Source organism: Sapajus apella, unplaced genomic scaffold (genome assembly GCF_009761245.1).
Source record: "Sapajus apella isolate SASKATOON/1434 unplaced genomic scaffold, GSC_monkey_1.0 scaffold94, whole genome shotgun sequence".
NCBI classification, from domain to species: Eukaryota; Metazoa; Chordata; class Mammalia; order Primates; family Cebidae; genus Sapajus; species Sapajus apella.
Window position 1 is genome coordinate 873,778 of NW_022437034.1, and position 13,861 is coordinate 887,638.

The 13,861-nt window shown below is 50.5% G+C and overlaps 1 protein-coding gene across 1 annotated transcript in view; it reads left to right on the top strand.

Moving 5' to 3' along the window:
- Positions 1-373: 373 nt before the first annotated feature.
- TSPAN15 (tetraspanin 15) overlaps positions 374-13,861 on the top strand; it is an 81,663-nt gene continuing 68,175 nt past the window's right edge. Inside the window, exon 1 of the mRNA XM_032256188.1 lies at positions 374-607. Within this exon, the coding sequence (XP_032112079.1) occupies positions 512-607 (96 nt within the window). The 5' untranslated portion in view covers positions 374-511. The remainder of the gene's footprint in view (positions 608-13,861) is intronic.

Consider the following 13,861-nt stretch of genomic DNA (forward strand, 5'->3'; position numbering starts at 1 on the left):
GCGGTTAATTCCTCCCCTTTTCCCATAGTTTTCCCTCTTGACAACAGTGGAAAGCTTGCATTTCTTTGTACCCCGATTAGGCACGCTCGCTCTTTCCCTAGGGCACCTCTGGTTCACACTCTCCCACGCCCGCCTGCATTAGCACAGGCGTTTCCAGAGTTGCACGCGAGTTCATTTGCAAGACCGTCATCCCCTCCCCTCTCCTCCCCTCCCCTCTCCTCCCCTCCTCTTCCCTCCCTCCCTCCTGGGTCCCCTCTCGGGCCCAGGGCAGCAGCCCCGCCCCTGGCCCGCCCCCTGCTAGAGGCTGGGCCGCCGTGGCATCCCATTGGCCGCCGGTGCTGGCAGGCTCCCCGGCTGGGGCCGTGATTGCCGCGCGCCAGTGTCAGTCCTGGAGAGAACGGCGGTGGCGGGGCTGGTAGCCCGGCAGCCGCAGGTGGGGCCTCGAGCGCTGGCGGACGAACCAAGCCGCAGAGCCCCGGAGCCCCCGTAACCCGTGCGGGGAGCGCCCAGGATGCCGCGCGGGAACTCGGAGCAGGTGCGCTACTGTGCGCACTTCTCTTACCTCTGGCTCAAGTTCTCACTTATCATTTACTCCACCGTGTTCTGGGTGAGTGACCCCAGTAGGGCTGGTGGGTGGGGGATGGGGGTGGGGTCTCACATTCGGACCGCCTCTTCACTGGCCGGGGGTTGGGTCCAGAGTTAGCCGCTCCTGGGAGGGCGCCGGGGAGCGCGCGCGGGCTTCTTGTCTTTCTCCCCTGGAACCGGAAGATTCTGGCGGCCCGAGCTCAGCCTGAATTTTCAGCCGCCCTGTCGGCAGTGTTAGAGCCGGTTGCCTACCGACCGAGTGCCACCTGGCTCACCTGTGTGCACCTGGTGGGCTGTTTGCCCGCTGTGCGTCCGCTGGCTGGCTGGCTAGGCCCTGGTGACCGCCCTGGGCGCGCCCACCACGCCTACCCCGCAGGACTGACTTTGCCTCTGCATCCGTCTGTGAAACTTAAGTAGTTAGGCTTTGCAGTCGGGGTTCGGAGACCTGGATTCTGGGTCTGGTCTCCGCTAGTTATTTGCTTATGCCCCTTAGCGTCTTAGTTTCCTCTTTGGTGGAAGGAGGATGCGCCTGCCTCCTGCGTGGCCTGGAGGATTCCAGCAGACGACGTCTCCTGCACTCCTAGGTGCTCAGTTACTGTTGCCGCTGCCGCTGGGGCTTCACCTCCTCCTCTGCCTTGTTAGGGGGGAGGATGGTAGTGGTTAGACATGAACCAACCTTTGAATTCTGTCGCTCTGTGTGATCTTTTATTTTATATTTTAATTTCTATTTAAAACATTGCTAATCTCTGTATCGTTCCAATTTTAGTTTGTGTGCTTCTGAAGTGAGCACTAGCTGAGTGATCTTGGGGAAGTTACTTCATCCCTCTCGGCCATGGTTTCTTCGTCTGTAAATGGATACTGTAATTATTTTCAACTTGTAGGATGCTTGCGGAGAGTCAGTGAAATAGGCCGGGTACGGTGCCTAGCGAAGAGCTCAAGAAGTGTGAGACATTATTACTATAGTGGGCAGGGAATCTGGACACCTGTGGTATAAGCAGCCCCAAGAGATTGGGGTTTCTGTAAGGGCATTTCAATTAGGCTGGGCCCTAGTCTAGAGATGAGGATATCTTCCTATGGGCCGGCTCCACCCCTGCCACTCTAGATTAGCTCTCTGCCTCCAGTATGCCACGAGAGCAGACTTGCCCAGGGACCCCAGGTGCTCACTGACACCCCACTCCTACCAAACACACACACTCTCCCCTGGTGTCCTCCTTAGCCATGTTGCTGGGTCTATTCTGCTAGCAGGAGCTGCTGGATTTGCCATCAGGACTGGCCTTCTCTGTGACCCCTTTGTGAGTGGGGGCCTTGCCAGTAACAGAGATTCTGCTCTGTTACTGACTTATGGATATCTTAGGCAAGTCACTTCCATGTTGTGGGCCTCAGAACTGTTCACTGACTTTTCCACCTAGAAAACTAGCTTGAGGCCAGTTTCCAGTTCAATTCTCTGACTCTAGGTAATGTGGAAGAGAGATGAGCAGCGTGTTTGGGGGCCAGAGGATGGAGCAAGGACCTGATGGTGGGAGCTCCAGGGAGACAGAAGGTCATATGTGGGATGGGAGTGGGGGGCAATTTGAGCTATAATTCAGCAGTTGCATCAAAATCTACAGATTCTTGTGCCCTGGCATAGGTGTTTATTTGAATTTACTTGAGCTTAGTTCTAGTAAATTACCTACTAGAATGAAGGTAATTCTAGTGTGCAGTCAGTATTGAAAACTGATGCCCTAGATGGTCTTATAGATCCCTTAAGTCCCCAGGAATTCTGTGCCTGAATTATCTGGCCTTGTGAGCTCTTCTCTCTGTAGATCAGAGTTGAAAGAGGAGAGCCTAAGGTTGTTGGGTGGGGACGTGGGAAGGTGGGAGTTATATTTCTGGCTTCACCCCTTCCCTGATGTGTAATCACTAACTAGTCTCCCAACCTCCTCACACTTCCATTTTCTCATCTGTAAAATGAATAAGTGAATCTCTGCCCTGCACCTCACTGGATTGTTTTAGGATTAGTGATACGGGGAAAGAGTGACATATGAGGAAAAAAAGTACAGTGCAAACATATATCATGCAGTTAAATAAAACTGAACTCTATTTTTTTTTTTTTTTAATTTGAGATGGAGTCTCACTATGTCGCCAGGCTGGAGTGCAGTGGCTTGATCTTGGCTCCCTGCAACCTCTGCCCTCCAGATTCAAGTGATTCTCCTGCCTCAGCCTCCCGAGTAGCTGGGACTACAGCGCACGCCCCCATGCCCAGCTAATTTTTGTATTTTTAGTAGAGACAGGGTTTCACCATGTTGGCCAGGCTGGTCTCGATCTCTTGAACTTGTGATCCACCACCTCAGCCTCCCAAAGTGCTGGGATTACAGGCGTAAGCCATTGCACCTGGCCAAAACCGAACTCTAATTTTTAAGACTTTGCTCTGTTGCTGTCCTTTGCAGTCCCTAGAGCAATCCACCCAATGGCCCTTGCCATGCTTCTCTTGGGCAGGATGGTTCTCAGAAGTTGGAATCCCTCCTTTGCCAACTGAGCTTGCCTTACCAAGTAGCTCTCATCCCTGGAAGTATTTCTGCTTAAAGTCTCCACATCCATGCCAAGAACTCTGCCACCTGCCAACTCTGCCAGGGCAGCTCTAGGTGCCAGAGTTTGACTGCAGGGCAGGGCGCAGTGTGAGTAAGTAATTTGTCCTGGACCAGGTTTACTGTTATTTGGAAACCATTTACAGGAAAGCCCATTACATCTGGTGCCGTCTCTGGGGTTGAGGGAAGAGTTACTTGCTTTATAAGTCCAAAGTGCTAACAATTTACCTCTCAGTTTTTAGGTCTGGAGGAGCCATAAGTTTTATGACAGCCTTGTACATTCTGTAAGACTTTTTGCTTACTTTAAAAATTACTGTTGAGGCTGGGTGCAGTGACTTACAGCTGTAATCCAGGCACTTTGGGAGGCCGAAGCAGGCAGATCACCTGAGATCAGGAATTTGAGACCAGGCTGGCCAACACGGTGAAACCCCGTCTCTACTAAAACTACAAAAATTAGCTGGGCATGGTGATGCACTATTTGGGAGACTGAGGCATGAGAATTGCTTGAACCCAGAGGCAGAGGTTGCAGTGAACTGAGATCATTGCCACTGCAAGACTCGGCCTCAAAAAGAAAGAGAAAACAAGAAAATGACTATTGATGAAGATGCATGCATGGGCTTCGTACAAAATTTAGAAGTAGAAAAGGGTAATGGACAATGACAAGCCTCCCCTCCTACCCCTCTTTCCTGGCCTGCCCAGTGCAGAGGGGCTCTTTGTTATCAGTTTTCTGTCACTCTTTTCTGAGCTATCCTAGGCAAAGGATGTCCTAGGCACAAACATATGTATATGTAAAATAAGGTAGCACACTATACACAGAACTATGTACATAGCCCTTCTTTCACTTAAATTTAAATCCATATAAATTATGGACATCTGCCAAGAGCTCATTCTGTTTGATGGCAGCATAGATTCCGCTCTAGGCTATGCCAGATTTATTTAATTAGTCCCCAGCTGGGGAACTCTTAGGTTGTTTCCAATCTTTTTCCTTTTTTTTTTTCTGAGAACAGTGACATAGTGAATATCTCTGAATGTGTCATTTTGCATGGGTGTATATGTCTGTGCAGTAATTTCTGGAAGTGGGATTGTTGAGTTAAGGGGTATGTGAATATATGCTATGCATGCAAACACATGCCTGTCATGAGCATATGCAGCTTGATGAGTTTTCACAGAGTGAACACACCTGTACACTGAGCCCCCAGGTCAACTAAAAGAATGGAGGGTGGAAGCCAGATTCCTCCTCAAGCCCTCTTCTAGGCACTATCTCTTACCTTTGGGGGTGATCACCATTAGATTATCTAGCAGTATAGAATAGCTTTGCCTGTTTTTGTATGTGCATTTAACATTTTGATGTTATTAAATTGTCCTAGATAGAGGTGATACCAATTGTAATATTATTTACTTAATATGTTTATTTAAACTTACTTTTTAATTTATTATTATTTTTGAGACAGAGCCTTGCTCTTTCGCCCAGGCTAGAGTAGAGTGGTATGATCTTGGCTCACTGTAATCTCCGCCCTCTGTGCTCAAGTGATTCTCCTACCTCAGTCTCCTGAGTAGCTGGGACTACAGGCACCTGCTACCATGCTGGGCTAATTTTTTTTTTTTTTTTTTTGAGACAGAGTCTTGCTCCGTCGCCAGGCACCAGGCTGGAGTGCAATGGCGCAATCTTGGCTCACTGCAACCTCCGCCTCCCGGGTTCAAGCAATTCTCCTGCCTCTGCCTCCCAAGTAGCTGGGACAACAGGTTCACGTCACCATGCCCAGCTGATTTTTGTATTTTTAGTGGAGACAGGGTTTCACCGTGTTGACCAGGATGGTCTCGATCTCTTGACCTTGTGATCCGCCCGCCTTGGCCTCCCAAAGTGCTGGGATTACAGGCTTGAGCCACCGCGCCCGGCCTAATTTTTTTATTTTTAGTAGAGACCGGGTTTCACCATGTTGACCAGACTGTCTCGAACTCCTGACATCAAATGATCCACACTCCTGGGCCTCCCCAAGTGCTGGGATTACAGGTGTGAGCCACTGAGCCTGGCCTAATCTTACTTTTAAACGGTTTATGTTTCTTTTTTTCCCTTTTTTCAGTATGTATTTTTTATTTCCCAGGCACATAGTATCAAGTTGCCCTGAATATACACACCTTTCAGTTTATTTTTCAAAGGGGGCTTTATATCACTATTACTACGTAATGAGAAACCAAGACCCCTCATCATAAATAGCAGGTAAAGGTTTAAAATAAATATAGTACAGGGAAAACAAAACATGATACTAAATCCTAGTTAGATATCATGGGTGCTGGAGGCTGTGACCCTGACGCCCACCCTCTCTGTTCAAAAGGTAGGTGGGCGAGTGCTTGAGGGGCTTAAAGACAAACTAGCACCCAAACTGAGACCCGCTCTGTTGAAAGGACGCTGAGCAAGGAAAGCTCCTCAGTCTGCAAGTCCCTCTGAATATGCCCCTAAACCACTTATGGTTATCTGTTCCACACTCAGGGCCCTCTTGTTTTCAAAAGGGAACTTTGGGGCTGCAAGAGGGTGTGTTTGACGGTCACTCAGCAGAGCTGGCATGCACCCCAGGTCTCCTCATTCTCAGCCCAGTGCTCCTTGCCCCTTCCAGTAAGTCATGGAGATGTCTGTGGTAGAAATGAGCTCACATAGAGCCACTTAGAACCTCCTCTTCCCACCACACAGGGTGAATCATTCTGACACACGCGCCCTCAGCCCGTGGGGGACACACCTCTAATTTTAGCACTGCCCATGGGGTGTCCTGGAGATTCGCTTACAGGACTGCTTTTCCTTGCTGGACTGTGGGCTCCTAGAGGTCAGGATTGTAGCTCATCCATATTTTCCTCTGAATGCTGGCCCTGGGGCCTGTGCACACAGTAGGTGCTCAGGGCAGGCTTGTTGCATGATGGTGATTGAGTCCCACCTGCACATATAAGACGAGGATCCAACTTGGGGCAGAGGTCTGGTTGGGGGTGTAACCCATAGTGGTCAGGTCTGCTGAGCCTTGACTTTGCAAAGTGGGCAGAGCTGATCATGGCGCTATGGGCTCTTTACAGAGCACCAAGTCTGTTTTCTTGACAACAGGGTAGGATTTTCAAATGGGTAAAGGCGTCATGTCTGGGGAGCATTGTCCAATCAGGAAGAAAAGCACTTGGTGGGGCTGGGTGCCGTGGCTCATGCCTGTAATCCCAGTACTTTGGGAGGCCGAGGCAGGTGGATTATGAGGTCAGGAGTTCGAAACCAGCCTAGCCAACGTGGTGAAACCTTGTCTCTACTAAAAATACAAAAAATTAGCCGGGTGTGGTGGTGTGCACCTGTAATCCTGGCTACTTGGGAGGCTGAGGCAGGGCAATCACTTGAACCTGGGAGTTAGAGGTTGCAGCGAGCTGAAATTGTGCCATTGCACTCCAGCCTGGGCGACGGTGCTAGACTCTGCCACAAATTAAAAAAAAATGAAAGAAAGAAAAAAAGAGAAGAAGAAAAGGACTTGGTGGGTGTTGGGGGCAGGTAGGGAGGAGCTGAGGGTGGGTAGGTGGTGGAGGCAGGGAATGCTAGAGACAACAGGAACTCTTTCTGGGCCTTCTCCAAGGATGAACCTGCTTATCAGAGCTTGACCTGTGATTTCTTACATTTCTTTCTTTCTTTTTTTTTTTTTTTTTGAGACGGAGTTTCGCTCTTGTTACCCAGGCTGGAGTGCAATGGTGCAATCTTGGCTCACCGCAGCCTCTGCCTCCTGGGTTCAGGCAATTCTCCTGCCTCAGCCTCCTGAGTAGCTGGGATTACAGGCACGCGCCACCATGCCGGGCTAATTTTTTGTATTTTTAGTATAGACTGGGTTTCACCATGTTGACCAGGATGGTCTCGATCTCTTGACCTCGTGATCCACCCGCCTCGGCCTCCCAAAGTGCTGGGATTACAGGCGTGAGCCACCGCGCCCGGCTGATTTCTTACATTTCTTATAGTTTAATGGTTAAGAGTGTGGGCTCTGTACCAGGTTGTCTGGGTTCAAATCCCAACTCTTACACTAAAAGTTTAAGTGGCTTAAGCACTCACTTCCATGCCCCTCTCTGAGATGTGTATTATGGCCCTACCTGAGAGGTGCTGAGAAGATTAAATGGATTAGTACATCTGAAGTGCTTAGAGCAGTGCCTGGCACCTGACGAACACTCCATCAGCTACTCATGGATTAGCTGTTCTTTACCTGCCTCCTCTCTAGCCCTGGTACTCAAGAGCCATAGACTAAAATGAGAAGGGCCATTAAAGACACCTCTAGTGCAGCCTTTTAAATTTACCAAGGAGAAATCAGGGGCCTGAAGAGAAGTGAGTTGCCTGAAAGCCCACAGCAAGTTAGTGACAGGTTAACACGAGACCCAGGCTGCCTGACTCCAGTTTCTTCCTTGGGTCCCCATGGCCTTTCCATGTGCATGTATGTTTTGCCCTGGTGTCAGGGTGAGGGTGGAAGATAACCTTTCCAAAAGAAGCTAGGTATCTGGCCTCCCAGTGAAGCACTAGATGAAGCTAGGCAAAAAAGAATGTACTTTTCTGGAGACGGTTTCCAGGAGGAGACTTTTACTTTTATTGATTGATTGATTGAGACGGAGTTTCGCTCTTGTCTCCCAGGCTGGAGTGCAGTGGTGCAATCTCAGCTCACCGCAACCTCTATCTGGTAGCTGGTATTACAGGCACCTGCCACCACGCCTGGCTAATCTTTGTATTTTTAGAGACAGGGTTTCTCCATGTTGGTCAGGCTGCTCTCGAACTCCCCACCTCAGGTGATCCACCAACCTTGGCCTCCCAAAGTGCTGGGATTACAGGCATGGGCCACCGCACTCGGCCTGACTTTTACTTTTGAGAAGAGCTTGATTGTTTTTGTGAAAATAATGCATGCACATAACAGTTCAAGCAATTCAGGAAAGTACAATGAAAACAATAAAAGGCCCTGGGATTCAACCACTGTTATGTGTTGGTAAACATCCATCCAGACTTCTTGTGCATATATGTAGACATTTTATTTCTTGGATCATTTTTTCTTGTTGTGTTTCATTCATCGAGGGAAGTTCATTTTCTGGTTCTAGGTAAGCATTTCAAATAGTGAAACTCGAGCTGAAAGTGGGGCAGCCTTCATATTCGAGAAGTGGTCAGCTGTGCCTAATGGGCTGTCAGAGATGATCTCACAGCGTCAGACTGGGCTCAGGCCTCGGGCACAGAGAGGTCCTCCCCTCCCCCAGTCTGGCCACAGAGCCTTTAATATTCAGAGAATCAGGCCGGCAGCTCTGCCGGGGTTTGGAGAGCCTTCCAACACCTTTTTTTTTTTTTTTTTTTTTTTTTGAAACAGAGTCTGGCTCTATCGCCCAGGCTGGAGTGCAGTGACGCAATCTTGGCTCAGTGCAACCTCCACCTTCCGGGTTCAAGCGATTCTCCTTTCTCAGCCTCCTGAGCAGCTGGGACTACAGGCGCCCGCCACCACGCCCAGCTAATTTTTGTATTTTTAGTAGAGACGAGGTTTTATCATATTGGCCAGGCTGGTCTCAAACTCCTGACCTTGTGATCCGCCTGCCTTGGCCTCCCAAAGTGCTGGGATTACAGGCATGAGCCACTGTGCCTGGCCCCAACACCTTCATTTTATAGATGAGCAAACTAAGGCCCTGAGAAATGTCCTTCACTCTTAGTCTAGACGTTTGTGCGTGGTCTCGTTCCCCCTGTAACAGAGGGATTGCTTTATGTCCTAGGACTGGATCTGGCTGCCTGTGGGTTCTCCTGGAGAAGCAGGAATAACCACCTGCCCTCATGCCTGGAGCCCTTTCTCCCCAGATGACTCACACTGCCACCCTGGGGTGGGGCTCACAGTAAACATGATAAGGGACTGATAATAAAATATCTGTATCAACTGGCTCCACTCAGGGGAAAGATATTTTCAAGTAAGTCTGGTCACAAGAGGTTGGGGTGGGGTGGGGGAAACAAACAAAAAACCCCAGCCTGTCCCAGAGAGAACTTGGAGATGTGAATGGGTTTGAATCAACCTCTTGTTGGAAGGCAGGAGCATTCAGTCTTAACCAGCCATGCTCTCTGGTTGGTTGGTTTGTTCATTAAGTCAACAAATAGTTACTTGATCCCTAATGAATGCCAGGCACGGTGATACTGTGATAGGTGTGGGAAACAACTATGAACAACACAGGCTTAGTCCAGACCTTGGAAGACAGACAGAGCAGTAAATAAATATCACTTGTGATAGGTGGGAAGGAGAAAATTAGGGAGCAAGTCGGGAGGGATGTGCGTTTCTACTTTCGATGTTATAGTCAGGGAAGGTCTTTATGAGGAGCTGATATTTCGGCTAAAGCTCAAATAGAGAAGAAGCCAGCCATAAAGACTTGTCCAGACCATCCCAGGCAGAGAGAGCAGTAAGTGCAAAGGCCCTGAGGCAGGTTGCCAGCATGGCTGCAGCAGATGAGGAAGCCTGGGAAGGGACATGCTGTGGGTGGAGACGGTGGCAGGGCCTGGTTATGTGAGGAGTTTGGGGTCTGAGTGATTGAGAAGCGGGGTTTCATTGTCAGGCCCTGTGGTCTTGCCATCTGGATACCTAGATCAGGTGCTGGCTCTTCTGTGTGACACTGGGCATAGGACCAGCTCTCTGAGCCTCTGAGATGCCTCCTCTGTGGGTACCCCAGAGGGCGGTGGAGAGGCTCCTGTGAGATGAGAGATGCCAAAGCATGGGGCCTACTCTAGGGCCCCCTGGCCACAGAGGGAGGGAGACTTACCTGGGAGCCTTGCATTGCTCAGGGGTAGCTGGGGAGATGAGATGAGAACGCCTGGAATCATAGTGTCAGGGGAGGCTCCTTTCCCCCTGGGGGTGCTCATCCTGCCTAGAACAGATGGCTATGGAACCAGCTCCTCCGGCCAGCTGGTCTGATCCCTTGGGCATGCATATGGTCTTTTCCAGAGGCTGGGCCCTTCCCACCGCTTAGTTTCTGGGCTACCATGGCATACTGCCAGAGGCACTGGGCCACAGCGGTCATGCGGGGCCAGGCAGGCCATCTGAGAAGTGTCCTGCCAGGCTCTGAGAGGTCCCAACACTTGGCCAGCATGAGTTGTTCAGTGCCAAGCTAAGCCCCTGGGCCAGGGGGAGGCGAGGAAGAGAAATCTACGGTGGTGTCACCTTCCCCGCCTAGAGGTTCAGCCTGTGAAGGAGATGGCAGCTGAAATCAGGCAGCGGGGGCCAGTCTGAGCTGGGCTGCCTGATGGTGGTGGCCTGACTGCCACATTTTGTTTCATCTCTCTGGATTTGCAGAGTGACTGCTGAGCTGGGCAGGACAGGGGCTCTTGTCTTGTTTTAGAGGAGCCCTTGGGAGGACTTTGAGGGCTTCACTGGACAGGGAGGCCTGGCAGAAAGGAGAGGAGATGAGTGTTAGGAGAGGGAGGGCGAGTCACTGAGGAACAGAATGTTTCTTGGGTCTGAGTGTCGAGGTCAGAAATGCCCTCTTGGAATAGCAGGTCTGGAGCCAAGCAGAAGTGAGGTGATGAGCACTTCTTGGCTGGTGGGTGAGGAGCAGGTCCTGTTAGCTATGTGACAAGCCATGGACAACTCTCTGTGCCTTGGTTTTCTTGCCTGCTGAGAGGGGATAACTGTTGTGCTGCCCACAGGGTTGAGGCTTGGAGGCAGTGCCCATGGGGCAGTGCCCACAGAGCCCTTAGTGGGCGTCTGGCTGGGTAGACCTTCATGCAGGTGCTGGGAGGAGACGCTGTCTGCTCTGTGTCTCGCCAGACTTTGCTTCATCTCTTTGCAGTCTCACGATGACCCCGAGTGCTGGGATGGACAGGGGCTCTTGTCCCATTTTACAGAGGAGGAGACTGAGGCCCTGAGTGGGGAAGTAACTTGTTTGAGAACCATTACTGGCGTCGGTTTCAGAGACAAGAACTGTTTCGCTGTGGGAAAGGTGCCTGCTGGGTTTTCATTTTTTCCAAAAGGGACTTTTTCACCAAGGAAGACATTTGCATCTGGGCCTGCAGGGAAGCAGATGTTTTCCTGGAGGGTGGAAGGAAAACAGCCTTGGCCCAGACTGGCTTGTTTTCCCTCCGAAGAGCCCTCCCACTTCCTGCCTGGGAGAGCGAACCCCCAACTCCTGGGGCCACTGGAAGTCCCTCCCAGGATGTTGCCTGTGACCTTGTACGAGTGACACAGCCTCCCCAGGCTGTTTCCCATCTCCTGTCAGAGGGTTGGCCACGCCCGTCACTTGGGCTGTGCTGGGTGCAGTGTGGGGAGACCGCAGGGGTGCTTGGGGTCAGGGTGTTCATTTCTGGGCACTCAGTGCAGGCATGGGCACAGTGTGGCTGGTAGTGGGCTGAGACCAGCCTCTGGTCACTCTGTGGCAGATTGGGACCATCACCTAGGTGCATAAGAGTGGGATGTCGGCTACTAAGGCTGTGCAGGACTCTGAGACTGAGTCACTTCCCAGAGTCAAAAGACAGGACCTTCTAGGCCAGTGGACCTCGACTTCATGGCTCAAGGCTTCCTACCCTGGGAGGATTTCACAAGGACACATGTCCACCCCTCACCCCCCCATCACCAGAGCTTCTGATTCAGTGGGTCTGGGGTAGGCCCAGGCACCTGTAATTTTTATTTTTATGTTTTATTTTTTTAATAGACACGGGGTTTCTTCATGTTGGTCAGGCTTGTCTCGAACTCCCGACCTCAGATGATCTGCCCACCTCGGCCTCCCAAAGTGCTGGGATTATAGGTGTGAGCCGCTGCGCCCGGCCTATAATTTTTATTTAAAAAAATTTTAATGACAGGGTCTTGCTGTGTCACTCAGGCTGGTGTGCCGTGGTGTAGTTATGGCTCACTGCAGCCTTGGCCTCCTGGGCTCAAATGATCCTCCCACTTCAGCCTCCCGAGTAGCTGGAATCACAGGCGTGTGCCACTATACCTGGCTAATTTTTAAGATTTTTTTTTTTTTTTTTTTTTGTAGAAACAGGGTCTCACCATGTTGCCCAGGCTGGTCTTGACCTCCTGGGCTCAAGTGATCCACCTGCCTCCACCTCCCAAAGCGCTGGGATTGTGGACTTGAGCTACCATGCCCAGCCTTACCTGTAATTTTTCAACTCTCCCAGGTGATTCTAAGGTGCAGCTGGAGTGGAAACTGCAGCTCAGGGTGGTATCTGTAAGAGAATTCTGATGGTACCGACAGGTTCCAGGACACCTTTCTCTGCAGCTGAATCCTGAGTGATGTGAAACTTTCTTCTGACCTCTCTTACAACCTGGACAGGTTCTCTGAGCTGGGGAAAGTTAGCAAACACAGTTGAAGAGGCCCAGAATGAAAGAGAACACTCTAGCCAGGGGTTTGGGAGAAGTGCAGAGGGAGTTGGTGGGACTCCATCTGGGTGAGGAAGGGTTGGTGGAGATGTGTGGAGACCACCGGCCTGCAGATGTGGGAGACTCTGGGAGCTGGATTCTCCTGCAGACAACCAGATGTATCTTGTGGGAGAGAGGTGAGTCTGTGAGTTCTAGAATTTTGTTTTCCTTTTGGATATCTTCAAAACATTCTTTTATGTGCTCTAAAGAAAAGGTTTCTGTGCAGTTAACTTTGTAACTAGAAGTTTCTATAGAATCAGGCTTGAGTTTTATGAGTCAGGGATTCAGAAACTTGTGGGGTGGCCTGTGATAATTTTTCGTCCTTAAATGATATTCAAGTTTGAGAACTCTCGATGCAGGATTATTGTGTTGGAAAGCTGGCTGTGATCTCCAGAGGAGTCACGTGCAGTTCTGGCCCCCAGTAGGTGAGGCAGGTGGTGGTCTATCCCCACTTCACAGATGGTGAAAGAGGGCCAGAGAGGGGAGAGGACCTTGCTTGGGGTCATGGTGATAAGCTAGGGGCCAGTTAGCTGAAGGATGAGGCCTTGATTTCTCACTGTGACTGGTGACCTCTGTTGTGGGTTGAGTCGTGGCCTCATTAAAAAGATATGTTCCTAACTGGGTTCAGTGGCTCATGCCTATAATCCCAGCACTTTGGGAGGCTGAGGTGGGCAGATCACTTGAGGTCAGGAGTTCGAGACCAGCTTGGCCAACATGCTGAAACCCTGTCTCTACTGAAAATACAAAAATTAGCCGGGAGAAGTGGCGCATGCCTATAATCCCAGCTAGTTGGGAGGCTGAGGCAGGAGAATCGCTTGAACCTGGGAGGTGAAGGTTGCAGTGAGCCGAGATAGCGCTACTGCATTCTAGTCTTGGCAACAGAGCATCCCAGGGAAAAAAAAAAAAAAAAGTATGAAGGTATGTCCAGGTCCTAGAACCTGTGGATGTAACCTTATTTGGAAAAAGGGTTTTTGCAGATATAATTCTGTTTAAAATCTTGAAATGAAATCATTTCATCATTTAGATGACTTGAGTGTGCCCTAAATCCAGTGTCAAGCATATTTTATAAGAGAAAGGTGGAGGGAGATTTGAGACGGGCAGAAGAGGAGGCCACAGGCACACTGAGGGAACTGAGTACATGGCCTCTGTGTGCAGACGGAGGAAGCTGAGCAACTCTGGCAGAGGCAAGAGGGCTTCTCCCTGGAGCCTCTGGAGGAAGTGTGGCTCAGCAGACACCTTGGCCTCTGGCCTCCAGAACCGTGAGAGAGTAAACTTCAGTTTTAAGCCACCCCATCTGTGGTCATTTTTTCGGGCAGCCTTAGGAGGATGCCAGCCCTTCTGCCTCCCCAGGTGTCCTCACTAGGG